A 27,501-nucleotide genomic window follows, 5' to 3' on the forward strand; every position below is an offset into this window, starting at 1 on the left:
CAACTCTAGCCCAACTTCAGAGTTCCAGCCTGGACTCCCACGCATTGATTTAATAAGCACAGGAAGTCTGTGAAAAGCAGACACTTCAAGGTATACGAAAAACAGTCTGCCTGTGATGCTCCTTGAATGGTAGAGCTCAAAAATATCTGACAGTGTGAAACAGCTTGCAGTCAGGATTTTTTTTTTCTCTTTTGCGAGAGAGGTCAGACGGGACGGGATCAGGGGAGTGGTTCTCTGATCACATCTCTTTTTATAAGTGTGTTTACAGTACACTGAGAACTTTCTGTACTTTTAGTACCACATCTTGTAGAGGTGTTTCCCTGCGGCTCGCATCAAAGGACGTCAGGCAATATCAGCAGAAAATCTGTCGGCTCAGCCTGAGTGTGCTTAAAAGGGAACGCAGGAAAAAAGTAGTACATCCCCAAGCAAGTATTCAACAAACAATTAAACTAACATTCCCACATCCAAGCCTGAACGTTTTTCTTCTCTGTTGCGCAATCTATTGCTGGTCTGTTCAATGATCAGCAAAATTGGCCAATAAAAGAAAAGAATATTAGTGTTTTTTGTAAATCAAATAGACTATCAAGTGATTTTCAAAAGATATCACTAGCTTTTCTCAGTGATATAAAATGTATTTGTACAGCGGTCCCCAACCTTTTTTTCGCCACTGACAGGTCAATGTTTGATCATTTTACCGTGGCTCGCTGGGGGTGGGGGCCATACAATTAAATAAAAATTAATAATTTTTATTTAATTGTATTTAAACATGCCTTTTTAACTCACTACAATGCTATATCAATGAGAACCCTGAGCTTGTTTCTTTGCAACGAGACGGTTCCATCTGGGGTAATAGGAGACAATGACACCCGAAGTGTGTTGCTTATGTCCAGTGTAATGTTGTTTATTCCGTTGTTTTGTTTCGGTTGCCGTCACTGCAGAAAACCCCGCTTCACACAGATAGCATGTCAGAAATGGCAATAGGGATTTAAGTGCTGTGGTGACAATCTCAGGGTATTCCGCCATGACTTTAATCCAGAACACCGGCAGAGTTTCTAACTTTCTAACGACGTCTGTTTCGTGCTCATTTTTGCTAATTTGTGGGTTAAGTTTGAGCAAACACACCAAACACAAACATGACAAAGTACCGGTGAACAGAGAGAAGAGCGATACACACCTTCTCTCTTCACCAAAGCTACAACACCACTGCCGCCTGCAGCCGCTCAGCTCCAGACGTCACCTAAACCCGGCCCGATAGCATGATATGTTGCGCATGCGCGGTATTGGTGCGGCTTTAGGTGACGTCTCTCAGCTCCCAGTTAACCTCTCATCCATGGAAAGTCGCACAAACCCGAGAGAAATACACCACAGTAAATAAAATGGAAATAATTTAATGTTCCTTGTGCGGCCCGGTACCATTTGTTGGACCGGGAGTTGGGGACCACTGTATTAGTAGACTGCAAATGGACCAGAATTAAAATTCTGACAAGCAGGGTTGATCTACTAACATCAACGACCATTGGCTTGGATCTACTTTGCTGGATCCACATCCTGACCACCAATAGTCGACGCCCTGCCCCCTCCCTCCGCTCTAGTCTAAATATAATATATCCAACTATGAGATAGTCTACATTCGACTATCCTAATAAGGCATAAACAAACAAATAGGCAGGAAATGGGATTATGTTTAAATTTCCCAATAACACCAACCAGTATTGAGCTGCATAAGAGATGATCTCAGCAGTTTCATGCTTCTCTTGGTAATGGAAATCGGGCTCCTCTTGACATCCTGTGGTTAGCCAGTGGTGTTCTGATAACTGCAGTAAACACTGCGCTTTATCTCTCCCATTTGAGTTTCAGCAGCACGGAGACCCGCATTATTGCAGAATATCCTCTCAGGGCGGTTTGAAACAAACCAATCTCCATCCATTTCACACACACTTCACTCCTAGCATTTAGACAACATTGTCTAATCATATTGAACATGGTCAGTGTTCTGGTTTTAGTTAACAGTGAACAGGAGAACTGATCACTACATGATATGTGAATACATTCTGTTCCTTCTCTGTTTTCACAAGAGAAGGGAGCGAGGGAGGAAACTCTTCCTTCGACTAAATCACTTGGCGTCTGTTGCGCAGGAAATTAAGACCATTACAGGCAATTTCACAGACAAAGAGTTATGCAACTCGCTGGTTTATTTTCTTAGTTTTTAAGAGTGATGCACTGTCCAAAAGTCCTAATCTTGGGAGTCTATTAGAGTAAATATTTGGATTAGATGTTTGTTTTTGCCGGGTCACAAAGTGCTCACTCACTAATTTCTGTATGGTTTTGTAGTTCATTCATTTTCTACCGCTTATCCGAACTTCTCGGGTCACGGGGAGCCTGTGCCTATCTCAGGCGTCATCGGGCATCGAGGCAGGATACACCCTGGACGGAGTGCCAACCCATCACAGGGCACACACACACTCTCATTCACTCACACACACTCACACACTATGAACAATTTTCCAGAGATGCCAATCAACCTACCATGCATGTCTTTGGACCAGGGGAGGAAACCGGAGTACCCGGAGGAAACCCCCGAGGCACGGGGAGAACATGCAAACTCCACACACACAAGGCGGAGGCGGAAATCGAACCCCCAACCCTGGAGGTGTGAGGCGAACGTGCTAACCACTAAGCCACCGTGCCCCAGTTATGTAGTTGTAATACTTTATTATCTCTGTAGTAATAACTTACACAAGGAGATCAAGATCATGGCTCGGTACATACCTCGGTACACAGGGACATGGTTGCTTATTGGTTAAGGTGTTGGGCTACCAATCGGCAGGTTGTGAGTTTGATTCCTACGTCCACCAAGCTGCCACTCCTGGGCCCCTGAGCAAGGCCCTTAACCCTCAATTGCTCAGTCGTATAAAAATGAGATAAAATGTAAGTCGCTCTGGATAAGAGCGCCTGCTAAATGCTGTAAAAGTAAATACCTACCAGATGAGCTTGACATCTTCTTGCAACTTTTTTCAACTTAGGACAATGGATGTTAAGAAAAATATCACACTTACGTTTGAAGAGAAAAAAAAAAAAAGAGTGTGAAAGCAGCCTAATGCTTGCCCTTGGAATGAAGAAGTCACCTTCCCACAGTGCACCTGTTCACAACCTCCCAATATAGGAGATATAATTCTGATCTTGTCAGCACTGTACGGTGACATCACTGCCACATCCTCTTCCATCTTGTTTCCAGAGTCAGTGAGGCAGAGATGCTATGTGAGGCAGAGAAATTATTAAGTTGTTTCTTTTTCTTTTTTTTTTTTTAAAGGACATTCACAAGATTGCGTTTTTAGTCTTTGATGTAACGATAATACGACAGCGGTACAGAGCAGCAGGACAGATTTGCGATATTCTGAGAGTTTTTAGAAGAAGTCCGTACGTGTTTAACTTTACTTTCTCTCTCCCACATGTGTAAATATGGTTTTTGGATTAGCTTATCTCTTCTGCCAAATGAATAAGCGGCTTAACAGAAATAATGCAAGTGTGTGTGTGTGTGTGTGTGTGTGTGTGTGTGTGAGAGAGAGAGAGAGAGAGAGAGAGAGAGAGAGAGAGAGAGAGAGAGAGAGAGAGAGAGAGAGAGAGAACCATGCAGAGAGTTGCTGCTGCTCCATGCAGGAAGGGACAAAGGTGACATTTGTTGCGTGTCTGCATAAATGTTGATATCGGAGCTGTCACACATCAGAGTGAGCGAGGCACAGCTATGGCACGCCAGACTCAGGGGTAAATAATTTACGATTAATTAGCTTGAATCGGGCACATCGGTGGAACGCCACACGTATCCCTGAAGGGTGCATGACACCAGGGTGTGGGAGAGCGAGTCTCACCGTCTGGCTGTGTCTGAAGATACCTTTAAGAGAGAGACAGAGATCGGTGACATTTTCCTCCTGTATCGAGTAGATAAAAAATGAGAAATCGAGCTTTTAATCCAGGCTATTCTGCCTTTACTTTGAAACATCATCATCCTTTTGCGCAGACAAGGTCTCTTCTCAGACACACGAGTCTGTGATGTCAGAAGAGTCTGGGTGTGGAATTATTCACTCAAGGCACCGACTAGTGTTAACACGGCAACTATTTTGACTGGCTATGCTGCTAGCACGTAGCTAGAAACAGCGATATAAATCTATATAGATATAATAAATATTATTACACAACCTTATATGTTACACCACGCACACACACACACACACACACACATATATATATAAGACTTAGAACAAAAACAAGAATACACATAAGTCTTGTGACAATCACACCACTGGAATATTCAAAAGTATTGGGACAGCCTCAAAGGTGGGAGGTTCAAAAGTATTTGGACAGTTATAACGGTCGGAATATGCAAACGTATTGGAACATACAAACACAGATAAGGTGGATAATCCAAAAATCACCAGGCAAAAACAAAATCCAAACAAGCAAATGTCAAAAATTGGGGGGAAAAACACGCAAAAAAAAATTAACAGCATAGTAACGTCCCAGACCTACAGAACTGAGCGTATACCTCGCAGTAACTATAATATATATATAAATATAAATAAATACATATAAAAAAAATCGCAAATATTTCTAAACGACTCGCTATGGTATTGAACGAAATACAACATTTTAGAACATGCTGCTATCAAAAAATAATCAGTTTCACCCCAAAGTGTTCACACCTTTTTACGCATTCCACCCATTATTGTTTTTCACTGCTCCATCCACCTCCTTCGTGTAAGAAAGATTAGCTCTTCACGCCACACAGCCTGACTTTCAGTATGAACGATGACAACATAATATTAGAGCACAGACTCCTAAGAAAGATAAATAAGTCAGTCGTTCTGTCCTTGTAGATAAATCGCAGTGTGTCACTGCGTGTTGTATTGGAATTTAATTAAAGTTCCTGCTTAGAAATTGCTATTTTTTTTTAGGTACTTCCAGTTTCCTCTAGTGTTTTATTTTGATGTTTGGGCAAAATGAAATTTATCTCTCTCTTCTTCAGTTTGCTTATGAGAAATGGATATAATTTCTCTTAATGATTATAAATGAGAATCGGTTTTCCGTGTCAAGGCAAGGCAAGCATTGATATTTATGAGGACCAGCAGGCTTTATGAGGTTTTAGCAAACTTCCAATTGGCCACATATAACGACATCACATTCTTCCATCTCATTTACCAACATGCACAAAGGGATTTAAGTGGTAAAATTATGTTGCTAAAAGTTTCCTGAAGTGGCGTCTCCTGGACCTTTCAATTCATAGCATTAAAGGCGGGGTCTCCGTTGTTTGAAAGCCAGTGTTGACATTTGAAATCACCAAAACAAACACGCCCCTAACTCAAATGGGTCCCACCCCTTGTATTTATAGCTCCGCCCACACATACATACGTAACCCAGGCAACTAATGGAAAGAAATGTGTCTTTATCACAGCTGAAGGGAAGAACAATACGATTGCAGATAAACAAACAAGCAAAAATGTCACACAAGAATCATCATGTAAAGGACAATGGCATATATTAGTTCTGTGTAACAAAGCAAAACGCGGTTGTAGCTGCCTCTCTACATTACTACGATAGAAAAGAGGTGTTATTTGTGTAGTAACAGCGTTTAGCTCAGGAGTTATTGACTCGGGAAACTCCAACCTGTGAATATGTGGCCAACTTCCTGCTCCTTCAGTTCTCTCCAGCGCTGGAAAGCTGATCCTATATTAACACGTCCTACTTCTTGCCTTATCGTAAGTCTTTATTCTCTTTCTTTCTTTGTTTTTATCCTCCATGTCAGTGTTAAAACCGCTTTCTGCTAATGTCACACATGCGCACTGAACACTCTCTCCGCCCATATTGACAAGACACGCCCCTTTCTGCTCATTGGCTACACGTTAGTTTTGTTTTTGTTTTGTTTGGCGGCCCAACGCAGTTTTCTGAAGCATTTCTCAAACAACGGAGTTCAAGTTGTTTGTTAGTCACATGGGTTTAATTGACATTACTCTACATAATACGAGTATATTCGATCGAAAGGGCCGTGAAAATGTTCCAGGGACGTGGTATACTGGACTACAATGAAACAAGCGGACAGGGTACGGTGTTAATGTGCTGTGGCTACTCATCTTATGGCGGACACCAGCCACTCTAATCATACATCCTTTATTACTATGCAGAGCTCTTTGAAGACTGATTAGTCAAGTAGCCATTCAGACAACATGTGCACATCATTAATCAGGACAGGTCTGTAGGACATTAATCTTCTCACATTCTGTCGCTCACAAGTAGATGCGCAATAGCCAGATTGATGGGCTCTGAAAAATACCATGTGTGAGCTATGCAACTGTATCTACCTTTCCCCTGAAGTCATTTCACTTGCAAACATTAAACTTCAGGAAAATCCGGCCCATTTCCTTTTCGTCTGTATACATGTGTGTGTTCCTTTCTTAATGCCCCTTAGCCAATGAGATTATTTTGTTTGAAGTAGCTCCATCTCAGATCCCACATTGTGGAAAACGGATGTTTTCTTTTTTTTTTTTTTTCTGGTTTGCATCTCCTTCCCCTGGCACTGGTCTAAATTTGTCCGAGTCGCCAATCTAGCTCTGAAAGCTATCCATAAACCAGAAATGGCTCAGAAGACATACACGCAAACAAACAGCGCACCCTTTTCTCTCCAATCTCTCCAAGCATGTGCAGAGTCTTGAAATGACGTTTCTTCTACCGCATACTCAAAGCCGAATCCCTTTTGTTTATCTGTTTGTTTGTTTTCTTTGATTTTGGAGTGTTGAAGCCTGGGGACATTGGCACGAAGAGCCGGGATTCTGTTATTAAGCCTATGGCCGGAGGCTCGAGTAACGAGTTCCTGGAGACCAATTATCTAATCGCTCGGCAAGAGGAATGCAGGCCACCTGCCGCTCAGGGGGACCATCACTAATTACATCATTTACTCAACAGTGTGTGCATACATGTGCGAGTGCGAGTGTGTTTTCATACTTCTCCGCGGAATTTGTGAACCCGACACGCCGTCCCATATGAAAGTATCTCAAGAAACATTTAAAAGATAAACCAATGACAAATTGAAGGGATTAAACTAGGAAACGAGGACCTTACAGCCAAAAGCACTTCTCATCCTGTAAAGTTGAAAGCTTATTTTAATCCATCAGAGACGTGTCTATTTATTTGTGACAAGCAAGTGATAAATCATTAAAGGAAAGTGCCACCTACGACATGCTTACAGCTGGAAAAATCTGTTTTAATAGGGTCGCAAGCAATGGTACATGAGAATAGTAGCTTTAACCCAGAATAAGAGGAAGGTGAAGCAAATGGGCCAAGTAAAGTTCAATCTAAATTGTTGTCTACGCTGGTGAAGTGTCTTGACTCCGTGTAAATTAGGACAGCTCATCGAGCAGGTACTGTAGACGCTACCACAAGCTCTTCCTCAAAGCCTATTTGATTGCAAGCAGCAGGAGTAAAGAGGATTCATAAAAAGTGAAGGATAGTTAAATGACATGGTGGATCTCTTAGAAAATGAGTCTGGCCCCAAAGGTTTCAGGATCTGGGTTTTTCATCTTCCCCTCTTACAGGTCTGTGGGCTCCGTTGACAGAGAAACTGTTAACATCCCTCTTGTGTGGTTTTCTACCCATGTGTGGGGTGGATGGGGGTCAGTTATCGGCATGGAAACTGACAGCAGTCAAGGGTAAAGAAAATAAAATAGTCTGTGACCTTCTGATGGAGTTGTCAATCCACAAAATAAACTGGTCTTGCTCTGTATTTCCCTCCCTTCCTTACTTAGAGTAAAAGAAGCCATTAGCATGGTTGGTCATTATGTACAAGAACTTTTTATCCTATCTAAAAGTAGCTTCTTGGGTGTCTTATAAGACGTTTATCTGCTTTTAAAAGGTTACAAATCTTTCCACAAAATTTCCTTTGTTGAGTAGTTGCTATAGTATAGCTTCTTTTGAGGCATTTTTCACTCGATTGCTGGGTAATGGTTCGCGATCTTGGAGATTTTTGAGTCCTGATTTCTTTTACAGAACAGTGCCACAAGTTGCCAAGTCTCGGTTCCCTTTGTGGCAAACTCCCCATGGAAATTAAAACAAAGTCCCATAGTATAAAATTCCCACAGGCTGACAAATTGTGGTTTCTTTGGGGCAAGGATTTGCAGGCCACTGAGTCATGGTTCCGTTGGGATAAAGATTTTTATGAGAAATTATCCACTGTGTAAGGTTACTGTCTTTCAACCCATCAAGTCATGGCTTCATTGAGCTACAGCTTTCAGGGACAGGCTGTCAAGCCATGCACCGTTGGGGCATCACCTTTGATCCTGCCGTGTCATAGTTCCAATGGGGCATTACATGTTTTTTGGGAACTCTGCAGATCCATGAATTGTTGATTTTTTATGGGAAACTTGGTGATCTGTTAGATCACTTGGTGAACTTACTAGCTCTGTTAGATCATGGTTCCATTGGAGAGTGAGTTTTAGGGGGATGTCTTATAAATCAGTGCGTTATACTATAGATCCTTTGGGGCAGAGTCGGTCACGTCATGGTGCCATTGGGGTATGGTTGTTGAGGTAAACTTTGGACCCACTGGGACACAGTCTTTCAGGTAGCCAAATAATAGTCCCTTTTAACTTTGGGTAAGTGTAAGGAGGTGCTCTTTGTTTCTCATTGTGAAACGAGATCTGTTCGTAAAGTAAGCTTGCATTGTTCTGCCAGGATTAAACACAGAATGTAGGTCACAGCTGTCACCTCCTCCAGCACCAGAAGGTGATGTATCTGTCAGCGGCAAAAATCCTTGCCCCGTTCAACCCCAGTGTTCCCGCTCCCTTTTGTTATGGCTTGTCATACCATAGGGAATTGCATTTTACCATCTGAAGATTCTGTCTGCTTGTCTTTTTATACCATTTTACACCCGAACTGTATTTGATTTGGCGTTCATTACAGCCGGAGCTCTTGAGTGACCCTGACCTGAGTCAGATTTTCTTTCTAGCTCAAGGTTACGTGATCACTCTGTTAGAATACCATCCCTGGATTTCATTAAACAATGTATGTACAGCCTGGTCATTGTTTACTCTCTAGCTTTACTTGATTTGCTATGACTTGCTATTTCAGCAGCTATTCTTTTGGAGCCATTTAGACAGAGAATCAAAACAGAATTGAAAGCCAGATTTTCCTTGCCTCACTTCCTCTCCCTCTCACTCTGATTGCTTTGCCAGCCAAAGGTTGCTACAGCCAGCTCCTTGTACTGCAATGTCACTTCTTATCATACTGCCCCAGCACCCCCCCCCCACACACACACACGCACAAAATATCATCTTATGATTTCATTCATATACTCTCAAGCTTATTCTTCCCTTCCCACAAGTCCTCATTTATGCAACGTTTTCTATTTAATTTGAGGAACGACAGCATGTTTCTGCAATTACTTCTTTCTTTCTATCTATCATTCTTTCTTGGAAATGACACGAATCTCCAGTGGGATTTCAGAGCCGTTTTCATTTCGTTTCCTTCATCAGTCGGACATGTTGCCTAGCATGAGTCATGCGGCAATAAGCTGCTTTCTTATTAAAGCGTACTCGCAGACACACACAATCTGCCATTGAGGTCTCTCTTAAAATTGCTCTGGCCTCCTGCTGTCTCCATGGCCAGGTGCTTGCAGGTATGTCTAATATGCTGTGTGAAAATATCAGATCCGTGCAATGGCTCAAGACCCTGAGACGGCATCTACTGTACATTATGCTATCTGTGAAAGACCTGCTGATAACACACTTGAACGGTATTGCTGAAGTCAGACTAGTTCTTTACATGTCTGTATTGTATATGAAAATCTCTTTTCACTACACAATCTCGTTGTTTTACCGTAATGGCAAAAAAAATTAGATGGAAGGAAGAAGAGCAAGTGTGGGAAAATTCCCAATTTAAATGCCAAGTTTGAACAAAGCCCCAAAAAAGAGGCTTTGATTTCAATCTGAGAAGCAGAGTAAAAGTATGTAGTTTAACATAAGCCAGGCTATTTCTTTCTGCTTCACACAGCTGAACGCTGTGTTCTGGGCTCCACTGCGTTTCAACACTTGATTAAGTAGAGAGTCTGACAGATCCATCAATAAACCCAGAAGCAGAGGCCAAGAAGGGACATGTGGACTTTAGTCCGGCAGACCGGGAAAGGCAATGGGGCTTAAAATACTTTGATATAAGACATCCAGTAGAAAATGTAAACACACTTATCTGTTATTCAATGGGGGTAAAATAATTGTCTGTTTAACCCTGATTCCTAGATTTTGATATAACATTATATAAAATAACTAGGACTGACTGTTTTCTTAAAGAAATAGAATGTGTACATTCAATTTTAAATTTGAATCAATCCGTATGAATAAATTGCACAAATCCTTGGAATTGATTGAAATATTAACGAATAAATCGAAGGTGTTATTTTTACAGCAGTAGCGCTACACTACGGATAAACCATAGAAGGACGTAATTGTCAAGTCTGATTAATGATTTATTTATTTGTTTAGTCATTTTGTTTATTCTTCATATTTAAATGTACTTTTTTTGTAATTCAAATGGATTCTTATTCACTATATGTATACGTTTCGCTACACAGCGAAGTCTACATACAGCAGTGCATTCTTCCAATTTTTTGGAAGAAAATTATTTACTTACACTAGTAATAAATTGATAGTATTTTTTATTTATTTATTTATTTTAGATTGGATTCCATTCTTTAACACACTTTTTTAAAGACAACGCTTTTTACTAATCGGAGTGAGATTCTGCATAGGAATACATAAATGTTAATCAAATTTAAACTGGTATAATTGATCTATTACTTTTATTTCATTTACTGCCTCAGGATGGTTTAAACTGCTACTTATTTCAGATTTAAAGCAAATTCCTTCAATACCACATGTATATTTTAGGGGGTTTTTACACCTGGTCACTTCATGCGTTTTCTGTGATCCGATAGCTATCCGATCGTAAAAAGACCAGGTGTAAACGACCTCCGAAACGGTTTCGAGACGGATATACAGTAAATCCGATCGCTCAAACCATTTCAGGAGGTGGTCTGGGACGCGTTTCAGATGAAACTGGACAGGTGTAAATGCATGTGGTTATTCAAGGCACATACGTCAGCGCTATACTCCTCCCAAACGGAAGTACATCACTCGCAGGTGACTCGCGAGTCGTGCATCGCGCCAGAAACAAATATGTTCCCACCAACGCTTTCACCCAGGCGTCTCGTTGGGTCTTAATATGCGCTGCTGCCGCCAGCGAAAATGCAGCAAACAGTAAATGCTGTTTTTTTGTAGCAACCGCATACACCAAAGTGTGTTCCATTTCAATTACCCCGGAAATGAGGTAAAATATATTTGCATTTTGGGCGGGAGTAGAAAGATCAGATTTATATCTGATTCGCCGAGACGCATTTATGTGGCCTGATGTAAATGGAACAGTTTTAACTAATCAGATAGTTATCGGATCAGAGACAACACATGAAGTGACCAGGTGTAAAAAGGCCCTTAGAGATTAAATAGATTAGGACACATTTCGAGTTGACATAAATCGGGGTGTCTTAGTAAACAATTGTCAGCCATTTCCCAGAAGCCCCTTGCCTTTCTTGCAGTCAAACAAGGAATACAAGGTATTCTTTCTTTTCCTTTTCCAATCGGCATTGTTCTTTCGGATGATAACAGAAGGCAAGACAGGCTCTCTCAGTGTGTCGAGGGCCTCGGGGTAATGGGGCAGGCAAGTCTCAGCCTGCATGGAAATCAATACCCCAGCCGAGGCAAGACCTCCGTCCGCTCTAGCTTATTGCACATCTGAACAAAAGAAAAGTGAAGAGGAAAGAAAATTCTGTTCTCCGTATGTCTGTGTACACAATGCGATGGAGCATAAAGATGTTATTTCTACACGGCACTTTTAATGCTTTTTTCATACAAAAAGGGAAACAAAAGTGATCGTTTCCCATCGAATTATGATATAAAGGCGAATGTGCACTGTAGGTGCGATGCAAAGCGGGATAAGAAACAATTCCGAAAGCGTTTTGCTAATTCATATTCACACAGGGTGTTAGGAAGATTAGTTTCGGCTCCTCGGTCCTTTCATGTGTCCAATTATTGACAGGAGCAATAACTGCACCTGTTACTTCATCGTATTGTTCACGCAGAGCAAGCCGCTAGCAATTAACCAGCCAAAAGTCTATTCAATTTTCTTATTTAATCTTAAAAAAAAAATAAAAATCATGCCTAAAAGAGAAAGTGTTGCATGTTCAGTCTTGTGTATTAGTTTTAATCCTTAGCCATTCTCAATTTTTTATTTATTTTTTTAAGCTGTGTAATATTTAAAACGTCATCCGAATACATTTAAAGCACTTTTAATATCCTTATACGATGTGTCAGGTGAATTATGAATAACGTGATCGAGTGAACCATGCTGATGTTTCGTTTTGCCTCCAGGCATTTTATTATAATAAAGTTTCAGCCGCCAGCTTGTTTTCTTTTAGCCCGTGAGACAAAAGCTCTCTCTCTCTCTCTCTCTCTCTCTCTCTCTCTCTCTCTCTCTCTCTCTCTCTCTTTACTCAAGCTCGGTTTTGTTTTTTCTTGTCATTTCTATAAAGCCGGGAGTGTGACATGTTTTCTCATTAGGAGAAGCAATAACTTTGATAAATCATTCCGGCTGCCAGCCCGCCCTTTCTGTTATTACAAAAGCTCATTGAAATCTCTCTCTCTCTCTCTCTCTCTCTCTCTCTCTCTCTCTCTCTCTTTCTCTTGCTGGCTTGATCCCTCTCTCCGTGAATTTGCTGCCTACTGCTGTGTTGTTTGTTATTCCTGCTGGCACTTCAGAGTTAAATGATCTAACCATGGAAATCCTGCGTGTATTTGTGTTTGTACACGCGCGGACGCGCAGGAAACAGACGGATAGAGAGTGATTTCATAGGGTCACTATTAGTCTGCCAGTGTCGTAACGCTCAAGAGTTTATTGCCCAAAATCCCATCGTTGTAATTTAAGCTGTAATGTACACCATGTATTTAGGGCTGACATACTGTAGACTGGTGTGAAAGCAGGTTCCATGTACTGAAATTGCTTTCAAGGTTTCTTTCTGAGGGTGTTTTTTTTCTTTCCCTTGTCACCATCGTTTTTGGCTTCTTCATTCAGGCATTTAAATGTATATCTGGATTTCAGTTCAGTTTGTTGTCCCTAAACCAGATTAAAAAAAAATTTGGTTTGAATTTCCATCGTGACTGACGCTGTGCAAAAAATGCCACACGCAATACCAATTATATCTTCGAGCCAGTCATTGTTGTTTCCGGATGCTCCTGAGCCCTTATGAGTCAATAATGGCCTGCGAAAGCCTCCCAGACACTGCTGTAGACGTACCTTCGTCCGTTTAAGGAAGTACAGTCGCTCGGAGGACTATAACGCACTATTTTATTTAGCTTCATTGTTAACAGTGCAACGTAAAAGCCACCCAAGACCGTCAATGGTTGTTATAGTTGTTCCGCCTCTTGAATCTTTTTAAGGATGGAAAAGATAACAAGTTTCCTACTTTTTTTGAATTACAGATCAACTGGAATGAAAATAAAAAAAAAAAAAACAGAAAAAAACCCCTCCCGAATCACTGCGTGACAGAGTGAGATGTCTGTCCTTGCATCGAAGGTTGACAACCTAGCGTTTTCACACCTTGAAATGATTTCCTGACATGTCAGTGTGTGTTTGTGCTTGTCCGCACACGTGTTTGTGGGATGCTCTGTGCTGTCAGCGGGACAGGAAGCAGACACGTTTTGACTGATAGATCAGATCTCTGATGCGATGTCAGAAAGCCCTGATGCTTCGAGAAAACTGCTTTTTGCAGGCGAAACAAATTCGTAACAGCCGCTCTTAGACACCCTCTGCTTTCTACCATGAGCTTGTACTATAGTGCTTCAGCAAACATTCTGATCTGTTTACCCATCAGATCGATCCGATTACGGAGAAAATCAATCGACAAACCGAATAAAAGTTCAGTCCATCAACAGGAATTTACATCATCGAATACACAACTCACATAGCCGTAACGTATATCGTACGATACGAAGGACTATATTTGTGGCAGCGCAGAATTCCCAGGATAGTGTAAAGCTTCCACCTCGACCAGGATAAAGCGGTTACTGAAAAGGTATGAGTGACGTTTATAACGGCAATAACACAGCACCGTTCTTGAATGTCGAATGCCTGGAAGGTATTCACGATCTGATGTAGTTTTCTCTTCAACTGAGGAAAAAAGATGGATGAAGTGTACCCAAGAACAATAAAGCAGGTCCTATACAGGCAGCTATTCTCTATACAGCAACATAAAGGCATTTACAGTACTCATTTATAAGCCTATAAGGCATTGAAGCAGTCTTGGGTACATTCAAGTGAAATACCGTTGCATACCGTTGTAGCATAGCATAATCACATAAATTACAAAAGCAACAAATTAATCAACATTGTAAGTCTTTTATAAGTGTTACAGTACATATCATTAGCCTGGAGCTCTTAAACCACAGAGAGAAAATAAAAATGCTAGTCAGGCTCAAATAATATTTTATTCGGTTTGATGCAAGGACAGAACTCCATAGCTCGTAAAGTGGCCTGACTTATTGTCCAGGGTGTAAACAAAGAGTCCTACATTTATGAACTGTGCTAAAAGAGAGTTTTTTTCCCTCACAAACAACTTTTTGTTTGCATTAGCTAAACATGAGTGCAGTTAACTAGCAAACAAGCTTACCATACTGTACATTATTATGTTGCTTTAGCTGGATCAATTAGCTAGCAAAGAAATCAGCCCAATTTTAGACATGTAATCTATTTGAAGATCTATTTTCAGAAACCAGACTGCTAGATATCACTCGAGAGGCCGGTACATTACTTATTCTTAGATATTGCAAATTTCCCGAATATAGATTTTTGATGAGCCCATCAGCAAGGGTGTCTCCATTATCACTAACTGTTTTAAATTAAAAAATTCAGAGATTACTTTTAAAGACTTCATGGAGTGTTTAACTTTTTTTTATTCTAAATCTGGCACCAAAGAGGTTTTTTTTTTAATATCTCATTGAATCCCATCAGTCCCTCCCTAAGGGATCATATCCACTCCCAGAGAAAGTATGACCAATCCAGTGAACTTCTTGCGGTGATGGTTTGAACTTGTGATAGTTTGGTTCTATTTGTTACATAGTTTTTTGATGGGTGCCATGGGATCCTAGTTCCAAAATACACCTCTTCTTTAGTACAAAATATATTAAGCACTCCATGAAAAGTACCGGGGGGACATGGTGTCTTAGTGGCTAGCACGTTCGCCTCACATCTCCAGGGTTGGGGGTTCGATTCCCACCTCTGCCTTGTGTGTGTGGAGTTTGCATGTTCTCCCCGTGCCTCAGGGGTTTCCTCCGGGTACTCCGGTTTCCTGAACCGGGTCCAAAGACATGCATGGTAGGTTGATTGGCATCTCTGGAATCTCTCTTAATGAGTGTGTGTGTGCCCTGTGATGGGTTGGCACTCCGTCCAGGGTGTATCCTGCCTCGATGCCCGATGACGCCTGAGATAGGCACAGGCTCCTCGTGACCCGAGAAGTTCGGATAAGCGGTAAAAATGAATGAATGAATGAATGAAAAGCACCTTAAAGATTTGAAATCTCTGAATGGAGACAGTGACCTTGTAAACACTAAGTTTATGAAATTTCCCATTATGTTTTCATGTTTTATTTTCAGCCATAGGAAGGATATGTGCCATTTTGGATTCCATTCTGAAAGCTATCTGTTAGGTTTGCCTGATTCACTGAACCTATTTCCTTCTCCTCCTTTTACTTGAAGTTTTAAAGTTAATTCACATTTATGGCATTTGGCAGATGCCTTCATCCATAGTGACTTACAGAAGTGCTTTGAAGTCTCTATCAATGAATAGATCCTGATACTGGTTCACTAGGTCAGAGACTAAGAATACAATCAGTCTAAAAATTATGTTGCTGACAAAAGCAAAACGACAACACACTGCATTATTTTTTTCTTTCTTTCATTTTTTAAGTGATTTACCAGCTATGACCAGCTCTGCTATATGGGATAGAGACTGTAGCAGTGAGCAAAAGGCATGAAGCAGAGATGGAGGTAGCAGAGATGAGGATGTTGAGGTTCTCTTTAGCAGTGATGAGGATGGACAGGATTAGGAACGAGGACATCAGAGGGACAGCTCAGGTTGGCTGTTTTGCGGACAAGGTCAGAGAGACTAGATTGAGATGGTTTGGACATGTACAGAAGAGGGAGATGGTTATATTGGTAGAAGGATGTTGGAGATGGAGCTGCCAGGTAAGAGGTCAAGAAGAAGGCCAAAGGGAATATATATGGATGTGGTAAATGAGGACACGAAGGTAACCGGGGCGAGAGTAGAGGATGCCGAGGATAGAGTTAGGTGGAAACATATGATTTGCTGTGGCTACCCCTAACGGGAAAAGCCGAAGGTAGAAGAAGAAGAAGGATGAGCTAGGTCTTTAGATGTTGTTTAAAGACTGCCAGATACTCAGATATTTTGACATCTAGAGGAGTCTGGAGAAAAGTCTGGAGGCAAACCTTCCATCTACCTTATGAGATGGTGGGACCACTTGAGCCGTGCTGGATGATCAGAGGGATACAGTGTGGGTGGGGTGTGATAAGTTCTCTGACGTGCTTTATTACAATTTTCAAATAGATTCAACTCACTAATTAAATAAATATTACATTTGTGAGCAGGACAATCAGGAAAATGCAAAGTCTTTGACATCCTAATAGATATCTCACATGACCTGACATTAAGATTTGGTCTTGATTGGTGTAATAGGCTTGAGGCTCAATCCTGCTTAATAATATATCAAGTCTTTAGTAGTCAAATGGAAAGGGACCAGGAATCCTGGAACTGAGTTCAAACACCAGGTTTGGCCCACAGAGGAAAGCGCCTATTGACTCCAGGCTCAATTCCAAAGTGGGATCTATTGGGGCAGCACTTTGCCCATTCTTTTCTACCTCATAACAGCCAGACTTTAAGCAAATGGTCCCCTTCTCTTTTCAGAGGCCACAATGGAAAGTCATTAGACTCTTTGAGCAGCTAAGAGAGGCTTTTAGAGACCTTGTTAGCAATTAAAGGTGGCTAATACACAGTCAGGGGTTCAGTTCAATCTGTTTGGCATGTGGAAAAAATGGTAGCTTGGGGTAAGAGATCTGTTGAGTGGAAAGAGTGATGGAACGGTGGAAAGGAAAGGAAGTGATACTAGTAGAGGAAGACCACATTTCTTCTTTCCACTTTGGTATCCGTTCCCTAGTTCAAATTGAAGAGAGAGAGAAATAAAATAAATATATATAATAATAATAATAAGAAGAAAAAATATGAATAAAAATAAATAAATGAATGGATACATTTAAAGTTTAAAATTTTAAATACTATATCTAAGCCTATCCCTAATAAGCAAGCCGGAGGCGACGGCAGCAAGGAAAAGCTCCCTGAGATGATATGAGGAAGAAACCTTGAAAGGAACCAGACTCAGAAGGGAACCCATCCTCATTTGGGTGACACTGGACAGGAAATAATGTAAATGCAAATAATGTCATTTCTATAACAGTTTATAACAGTGCAACCGAGAGCTCCTGAGGAACTAATGGGTCAGCGAAAACTCTGAGTTCACCACATACCCAACACTAATTCCTTCCTGTCAAAGTCTTCAAATGATCGTCGATTTCAGCAATAGACATCGCTACAAAGCAGCTCTATGAAATCCAGATGTAGATCTGGATCCCTAATAAGCAATCCAGAGGCATCGTTGGCAAGGAAAGCTGGCTGAGGTGAGAAGAGAAAGAAACCTCAAGTGAAAGGATGAAATTTTGACTGTTTATAAACTGTTTTTTGGGATGCGGAAATCCATGAGGGATCGTCTGCAGCGGCAGGAAGCGATCCGCATGTGTAGAAAGCTCTGCGCACAAGGGTGATTTGCTCTGTATGATGTAATTTACCTGCCAGATTTTGAGAGGACAGAAACCGATAAACAGTTTCACTAGTCAAAATAAGTTACGTCAATATTGACTCGAGGGAAATTTGTTTGTTTTATGAGTCGGGTTGCACACCTGCTTAAGTTGATTTTCTGAGCACCCCATTCAGAGTATGCAAATCGCCCGCATGCAGTTCAAGCTCTGTGGTTGGCTGAGTTTATTTTATTTTATTTTGTTGGAGAAACATCTAAGACTGTCTGTAGCTGCTAGACCACCACTTTTAAGCGCAAACACATGCCTTTAAATATGAAACATCAAGGGCAGAAAACCAGGGACCAAAGAAGGAAACAGCATTTTTTTTTCCTTTGCTGTGAAATGTAATAAGAAGTAACATAAAAACAAACCATATGAGTGAGAAGATGGCAAGCATTCAAAACAGGAGTAATTTGTGTAATTTCCGAATAGCTTCCTAGTCTATACTTTAAAAACTAATGCCGTTCAAGGTCATTTTCTCTGGTTGAAAGAGTATTCGTTGAGTTACGATGCTTTTGGCTTGTTCTTTAAAAAGGTTGATGATATTTGGCTCCGAAAAAAAAAGGTGTAGCTTTAAAATGAAGGTGGGAAGATAATGTTTATACGAAATCATAGAGGCAGTGAAATACTACCGTACTACCAAGGTGCTCGTTCTACCCTCCTTGACCCCTTGGACTCACTTTGCTAAGAAAGATTATCAGTATTGTGTGGTCAGTATCTGCTGAACTTATTTGTGTGTGTGCACCTTCACACTTACATAACTTGTTCCTCCTCCTTGGTTCATTATCTGCTCTCATTGTGCTCTTCAGTTCCATCTGGCGAGCTGCAGGCGCGTGTGAGTGTGTGTGTCGAATGAAAAAAAAAAGTAAAGTGGGATATTTACTTGCTCCGATGAGACGTCGGCATGCCCTGTGCTGGCCTGGCCAATTACTCTAAAGAGGCAGCAGCGGGTATCTTAGCAGCAGGCATTTCAGCTTTCACTTTAATAAGACACCTGCTGGAGGGGCCAAAAGACCTGCAGGTTCCATCATTCTCCCACAGTCCTTATACACTAGCTGTCAAAACTCACCTTACCAAATTCAATCGTTAAAGTTATTTATGAACTGGATGGAGCTTGTTATTGCGCAGCGGAATGGAGGATTGGTGAAACGCTGCCGTCATCGCGCTATCAATAATATGAGTGGGTAATGATGATCCTATAGTTAGATGTCATGTCACTGCAAGAACAGGGAAAAATAAAACCCTTGGAGATGCTGTCATTATTATACTGTTCTTAATAGGATACGCTGGTGTTTAGTATTCAAGTCATATATATATTTCAAACAAATTAATTAGTTTTTTGGTGGAAGCACTGAATGATAGTAAAACACAAAGCAGGAGGAGTAAATGATTAATAGTAACAAAACATATATCTATGCGAGACGAGAGAGCCTCACATCAGTCAACCAAGAATGTATTTTCCAGTTGGAATTGTTGCTGATTGAAGAACGTCGTGTGTTAAGTGGTTAAACAGCACCACCAAAAAGTGTGCTAGGGATAACTAAACGAAAGAGGAAAGTTGCATGAAGCTTAACACACACCGAGAATGTGTTAAATCTCATTGCTGGTTCCAATGGATGGGCGGTGTGAGGAAGGGCAAAAAACCTGTGCCGAATCAAATATGTAGACCAGACGATCCGCCCGTGGGGACCTCGAAAACAATGAGCAGCCAAAAAAGAACAACTTAAAAATCGCTGAAACTTCCACTTGGCTCCAAAGGAATCTTTGATGCATATTTCTAGATGATTCTGTGATTCAGCAAACAACACAGCTGAGGGTTTTGTATTCAAACCTGGAATTAACAGATACGCAAACATGAAGGACGTTTTTAATTATTTTTAGACAGTTAGAACGTAATGTCCATTCCTTCATAAATAAAATGGATGACTCACGGAAAAAGATACAATAAAATCCGATGAATACGTTGACTTAAAAAGTGTTTTAATTATTATATTTCACTGTAAAGAGTGAAGAACTGTTAGCCCTGACAAAAGTGCTGGGTAGGAGTAATCATAATAAATCTTGTGATACTTGGAATATATCCCTCTGTAGGACCTTAGGTGTGTTTGTATGTGTAAACAATGCCAGGTGTGAATGTGTATGTGTGTGCCTACACTGTAGGGTGGATGTAAGAGTGTGTTTGTGTGTGTGGTTGTGTTCATGTTGCATCTCTTCCAGGCGCTCCTTCGCAGCTCAGAGCCCGGAGCTAATTAGGATGTGGTGATTGATTAGGCTGCAGTAATTAGCTTTTGTTATGTAGATGAAACTCCCATCGGGTTGAAATTGATTAGCCAACACTTGTCTCCGGAGACGAAGTTCGCAAATCGAGTGCCACAGGTTTCATTCACTGTTTTTAAAAGCCTACTTTACCTCAGAGTTCTTCATCAAACACTGTTTTAGACCACAGCACCGGGTGAGCTAGCTTAAGAATATTGACAGCAATGCTAACAGAACAGGAGCTTCCTTTAGCAAGGTTTCAATGTTTCACCTTAAAGTAATTCATACTTTCACCCTGAAATGTTGGCCGAATACAGGTGTTATAACTTAATTCATAATGAATCGTTTTCACTAATATTTCTTCACGTATTCACATATATTTTCATTTTTTGACATGTCCGTCCCCAGCTAATGAAATCAGAGCGTTTTCCTGTTGAGGAATCACAACCCTGTTAAGGAAAGGATGCTCTCTAATCTGGCCAGGAGGTACAGTAGCTTATATGTGTCTGAGTAAAGAAAAGCAGACCAAAGCAGTGAGGAGGAAGATACCGCTACCCTATTGACCCCTGCAGGATTCTTCCGTTTGACTGACGCCAACCATTAAGTAGAACAGGACGCATTCATCCCTGAGCTAATGCTAATGTGCCCCTCCATTTCCTAATGCAGTGCAAGCCATGCACTTCTTCTGACTGTCTCTCGCTTAATGTAATTACAGACATGCCTGCATGCCCAGGCTGTTTATCCCAATAAGAGCCTCCGAAGGTACTTGTGTTTAGACCTGCAGAATCATCTTTAGGCCCGGAGCCAGACAGTATGAGAAACTATATATGAAGCTTGAATATTCTTTGAATGATGCTGAAAAGTAGAAACAGCTAGGCCTTGAAGAAAATGCTTATGGAGCCACGTGGGACCATCTACATAAGGTAGTACCTGCTGCATCAGGTGTTCATCTCTCCATAAAGCAGGTGATGCGGCGGCACTTTAGTCCTTTAGTCTGTTTTTAACCTATACATCAATTAATGTGTTAGTAGAGTTTTCCTTTAATACCAGCTACCGACTGCAGGGTCTCAATTTTTCCACAATTCTCTCCTACACAGTCATAACAAGCCGATCCCGAGTACCGAAATATGCTTCACTGGTTGCAAAAGCAGTGTGTGTATATGACCACGACCCAGTGTGCTTGTTGTTGGTATTAAATCTCGTAGGCGTCTGTGTGGACAAGAGATGTCTGCGCCAGAAATTTTTTTAAACCTCGTCCTCCCATACAGCACCCAGAACAATGATTCTCATTCCTTCATCCACTTTTTCCTCCCACCTTCATCCTTTATTCCCTCACTTAACCACACCCACACACTGCACATTATACACACATTATAGGTCATGTGCATTTCTCTTCACACCGCTCCGTGTTGTGTTACCGTAGTGCCTCTACAGGGACATGTGGTATCGGTGCAATCGATTCTGTAAGTCTGTAGCACCACCATGTGGACAATACAGCAAGTTTTTTTTTTTTTGGAAGAAAGAGAACGTCCTCAATCATCTGTACTGTCATTAGCAGATTAACGATCAGCAGGCTGTCTGAGCTTGGGGTGCTGGTGTATATCAGAGCTGCTCCCATCATATGGGTTTTGATAAGAGTCATCAGTCAAAGCTCTGTGTGTGTGTGTGACATTAACCAGCCTCTTCTTGTCGCCGTTGGGTCGGGCTCAGAGAACATTAACTGCAAGCTTTATCTGCCTAAATCCATCATGTTCTGCAAATCTTTGATCACAGCATTTTGTGTGTCTGAGTGAGCGAGGGAGAGTTTCGTAGTATCTATATTTACTTTTTCCTACATTGGCCTTTTAATCTTTTAAATGGGAAAACAACAAACGAAATGTAAAAAGGACGCAAAGTAAATTCAGTAAATTTGCATTGTATGTTGGGGGGGGGGGGCACGGTGGCTTAGTGGTTAGCACGTTCGCCTCACACCTCCAGGGTTGGGGGTTCGATTCCTGCCTCTGCCTTGTGTGTGTGGAGTTTGCATGTTCTCCCCGTGCCTCGGGGGTTTCCTCCGGGTACTCCGGTTTCCTCCCCCGGTCCAAAGACATGCATGGTAGGTTGATTGGCATCTCTGGAAAATTGTACGTAGTGTGTGTGAGTGAATGAGAGTGTGTGTGTGCCCTGTGATGGGTTGGCACTCCATCCAGGGTGTATCCTGCCTCGATGCCCGATGACGCCTGAGATAGGCACAGGCACAGACCCGAGAAGTTCGGATAAGCGGTAGAAAATGAATGAATAAATAAATGAATTGTATTTTGTGTTCTTTTTAGCACCACGCTCTTTCTTTCTTTCTTTCTTTCTTTCTTTCTTTTTTGCCCCACACCACCCCCTCAGAGGTTTGTTAGATAGTTATGTGTCATTCACGAGAAAGGACGTGCAGTATATTGAACTTTCTTTATCGTTATTTACAGTCCTTGTTACCAGGTTATTTAAGATCATTCAGGAATTTTAGCCTCAAAATGAATCTGAAGTAATTACCATCATCTGTACCGTTTATCTTTACGTAGGGTCACAGGCGATCCTGAAGCCTTTGCAAAGGGAACTTGGGGCATAAGGCAGGGGACACGTTGGATAGGGTATCAACCCATTACAGTGCTCACACCATCGCACACCTTTTCACACAGATCAGAGATTTAGAGATGCCTACAGTATTAGTCTACAAGGCAGGTCTTTTGACTGAGGAATACAGCAGAGTAAATGGAGGAAACCCACAAAGAAGAACATACAAACTCTACAGACACACAGGGGGGAGGCAGGACTCAAACCCCCAACCCCAGTCGTCTAAATACAAACATGCTAACCCACTAACCACTCATCTGAGTATTTTTATTTTTTTTTTAAATCTTAATATAAAAAATGACTGCAGCGTACACCAACCCCTGTTATGGACGATTTTATTAACACACCTAAAGCAAGAGTAAAAGAACATTGAGGAATAGAGATGTGCGGCGGGAATCTGAGGTTGTGTGTAGAACGGTAAAAGAGATTACTGCACAAGGTGTTTGTGTTGCCTTTATTTCACTCAGTGGACTCAGTGTTTCTATCTTTGGATCTCTGCAGTTTGTCGGCGTGTGTCCAGGGAGCTGGAGGTAGGCTGGCTGCTGTCAGTTTGTCTGTTCATCTCGTACGCCCTGAAGCCCACCTCTAATAAAGAGCTAGCACTCCAGAGGCCTTGTGTTATTGCGATTATAGTCGCAGGAAGACACGGCGCAAAGGGACGGCGTAAAGTGAAGTTCCTTCGCTCAGCATGCGAAAAGCTGAAAATTGCAATCCTCAAGACTGTTGTGTGTTTTCGAGAGGACAGCGAAGTCGAAGATTGGGATAATTGAAAGGAACAAATTCTTACAGTATTTCTCAAGGGAGTAATGAAATGTTTTTTTTTCCCATGAAAGAAATCTGATTCACCGAAAGGAATGATATGAAAGTTAAACATGAAAGTCCCTGTAAATTATTACACATTATTACAAGCAGACTAATACGTTACTGTGTTTCACAGCAGAAATCTGACCAATCATATTTGAGAATTCAGCAGCTTAAGGGTATAAAAGTATAGAGTGGTATAGGCACTAATTAGAAGATATTCAATCATTTTCTACCGCTTATCCGAACTACCTCGGGTCACGGGGAGCCTGTGCCTATCTCAGGCATCATCGGGCATCGAGGCAGGATACATCCTGGACGGAGTGCCAACCCATCGCAGGGCACACACACTCTCATTCACACACACACACTACAGACAGTTATCCAGAGATGGCAATCAACCTACCATGCATGTCTTTGGACTGGGGGAGGAAACCGGAGTACCCTGAGGAAACCCCCGAGGCACGGGGAGAACATGCAAACTCCACACACACAGGCGGAGGCGGGAATCGAACCCCCAACCCTGGAGGTGTGAGGCGAACGTGCTAACCACTAAGCCACCGTGTCCCCCTAATTAGAAGATATGAAATGCCTAAAGAAAATAAACTCTTGTAGCATTGATAGCATCACATCGATGACAATAACATCATGTCTGTCCTTTCAGCACTGTGTTTGCTTCCTTATGTACCCACACTGCCAGATGGATCTGTTTCTGCATAATTTAATAACGTGAGATTGCAGAAGAGAAAAGGTTATGTGCTGCTCATTACTGTGTGTTAATTACACTTGTAAAGACTGGAATAATAATAATAATAATAGACAGGAAATATCACAAGTCTTTTCTTTTATAATCACTCGCTTCTTGCTGTCTTTATCTCTTTATAGCACTCTTGTGCCTCTCTTATCTACACAGACAGTTTCTTTGTGAGTGATCAGGATGGCTGCATAAGCTACTGATTTACTGGAAATTACTTTAGATAAAGGCAAAAACAAGAAGAATTACGGCCTATCATACCGTCTAAAGCGGTAACGCTGCCACCGTGTCCACTGTCTTTGCAAGATAAACAACAAAATAGTAGTAGTCAAAGTTTTTGACCCTACCCTACCCTACCCCCTGGTATTCAGATGACTATGTGTATAGTGGCTGTCATGGTACAGCTATGTGCACATTGTGAAAATCTTTATCGCTTGTACACTCGAGCCTTAAATATCGTGCTAATGAATGGCTTTCTATTTGACTATTGCTCAGTACTTTGTAGTATAGGTCTTCACGGGTCCACTTAGATCCGAAAACCTGAGTCCAAAAGTTTCACGTGTACCTCGGACACGGGTCGGGTATAATAATAGCGGCATTGGGTCTCGGGTAATTTAAAATGAATGTGTTTTTACCGAACGGACCCGAGAAGATCCGAACTACTGTATCTCGTGTGTGTGCATCGATTCGAGTCCTTTTCCAACCTCTCCTCTGTTTGCCAAGACCGCTCGCGACATGTGGCGGGTGACGTGTGGCTGGCGCTAAGCTAATTTTCGTTGAAAAAGACCTGTCAATCAATTTTGAATTCACTCTGTAGCGTGTAGGGTCGGGTCTTTCTTAAAAAATAAAAATTATGCACGTCGGGTTCGGGTAAAAAGTGCTTCGGGTCACTTCAGGTCGGGTACATTTCTTTAGACCCGAGAATTTGTAGTATTTAATTTCAAAGGAAAGTGAAATCAATCAATCCTTTACTGATTCTTTTCTTTCCTCTTGCAGGAAGTTCTACTACATCACCCTACTGAGGGACCCTGTGTCACGCTACCTCAGCGAGTGGCGACATGTCCAACGGGGAGCCACCTGGAAGACATCATTGCACATGTGTGATGGACGCACGCCAACCCCAGAGGAGCTTCCGCCCTGCTATGAAGGCACAGACTGGTCAGGCTGTACCTTACAGCAGTTTATGGAGTGCCCCTACAACCTGGCCAACAACCGGCAAGTGCGCATGCTGGCCGACCTCAGCCTTGTGGGCTGTTACAACATGTCATTCATCCCCGAGAAGAAGCGTGCTCAGATCCTGCTGGAGTCGGCCAAGAAAAACCTGCGTGACATGGCCTTCTTTGGTTTAACCGAGTTTCAACGCAAAACACAGTACCTTTTTGAGCGCACCTTCCATCTCAAGTTCATTCGACCATTTGTGCAGTATAACAGCACACGTGCGGCCGGCGTCGACCTGGACAATGACACCATCCAGCGCATCGAGGAGCTTAACGAGCTGGACGTTCAGCTCTATGACTATGCACGTGACCTTTTCCAGCAGCGTTATATGTTTAAAAGGCAATTGGAAAGGCGTGAGCAGAGGCTCAAGAACCTTCGGCGCTCAGCTGGCTCTATAATTTCTCCCGTGTCCCGTGATGAGGCGGGCGACTCTGAATTTTCACGTTTGTCCACAGAAGATTACATGAACCATATTATTAATCGCTGGTAGCAGGATTGAAGGCAAAACCTCTAGAAATGAGAAAAGTGGTGCCAAAATCTGTTTCGGTGCCCAGTACTCTCAGCCACCCAGACTGTGAGCTAGACTTGACATCCAATAAGCTCATCCTGCCTCGTTCATGCCCGGAATGATGCGAGGCTAAAGACTTTTAATGACTCAAGACATTAAGCCCACTTCAGAATTCCTTCAAGCCAATAGGGATTCTGTGCAAGGCAAACCTTAAGAGAATGATCAAGGGAAGATTGTATAGTTATTTGCCTAAATGTCTGCTGCCATTTTAGCCATGGCTTTGAAACAGTGATGTTCCATATCATAGTTTGGATGTTTTGTTTTGTTTTCAGGGTTCTTTAGAACGATTATTTCCGCACCTCCTACAAGAGGGTGTTTTTAAAGCACTGAGACCAACTATGCTGCCTAATGTCTATTGTATGCAATTTTTCAGCTTTGTTTAGTCATCGTTCAAAAAAAAAAAAAAAGAAAGAAAGAAAAGTTTAGATGAATCTTTTTAATTTGGTTTTGTTTTGATTATTTTACCCTGTTCGTTTTTATGACCAGATATTTGTGGACTATAGCCATTATTTAAACTTACAGCATACCGTTTGGAATTAAGTTAAGCTAAAGGTGAAAGCTAAAACTACACACCCAGGTTGTCGATTATCTTATATAAACTTATATCAGCCAGCACAGCCCCAAGCATTACCCTGTGTTCACACTGGCCACAGCATGCAGAACAGCTGGAAGTCATGCATTTTCAATGACAGCTAGTAATTAGAGTGGCAAGAGGCAAAGCAACCATTTGCAACGCAGAGTTCTACAAATAGGAAGTAATGCATTTCGTGACCACCAATAGGAGCAGAGTATATTTGCCCCAACAGCTATCGATGTTTTTTGGTTCCAGATCTTTCTTTCATAATCGCAGCTCCTGAGCCTTGTGTGTGTGGAGTTTGCATGTTCTCCTCGTGCCCCGGGGGTTTCCTCCGGGTACTCCGGTTTCCTCCCCCGGTCCAAAGACATGCATGGTAGGTTGATTGGTATCTCTGGAAAATTGTCCGTAGTGTGAGTGTGTGAGTGAATGAGAGTGTGTGTGTTTCCTGCGATGGGTCGGCACTCCGTCCAGGGTGTATCCTGCCTCGATGCCCAATGACGCCTGAGCACAGGCTCCCCGTGACCCGAGTAGTTCGGATAAGCGGTAGAAAATGGTAGAATGAATGAATGAATGAATGAAACCTCGTCCAAAAGCAGCATTACAGAAATCCAGGATGTAGCTCTAACATCCAACAGCATGCGAAAGGCAACAGTAGCAATGCAAGAATTCCCTAAGATGACACGAGAAAGAAACCTTTATTGGAATAAGACTTAAAAGGCAA

At 41.8% G+C, this 27,501-nt stretch overlaps 1 protein-coding gene across 1 annotated transcript in view; it reads left to right on the forward strand.

Moving 5' to 3' along the window:
- hs6st1a (heparan sulfate 6-O-sulfotransferase 1a) overlaps positions 1 to 27,185 on the forward strand; it is a 97,992-nt gene extending 70,807 nt beyond the window's left edge. Inside the window, exon 2 of the mRNA XM_027148516.2 lies at positions 25,414 to 27,185. Within this exon, the coding sequence (XP_027004317.1) occupies positions 25,414 to 26,125 (712 nt within the window). The 3' untranslated portion in view covers positions 26,126 to 27,185. The remainder of the gene's footprint in view (positions 1 to 25,413) is intronic.
- Positions 27,186 to 27,501: the final 316 nt, after the last annotated feature.

The sequence above is a fragment of the Tachysurus fulvidraco genome, chromosome 1, assembly GCF_022655615.1.
Source record: "Tachysurus fulvidraco isolate hzauxx_2018 chromosome 1, HZAU_PFXX_2.0, whole genome shotgun sequence".
NCBI classification, from domain to species: domain Eukaryota; kingdom Metazoa; phylum Chordata; class Actinopteri; order Siluriformes; family Bagridae; genus Tachysurus; species Tachysurus fulvidraco.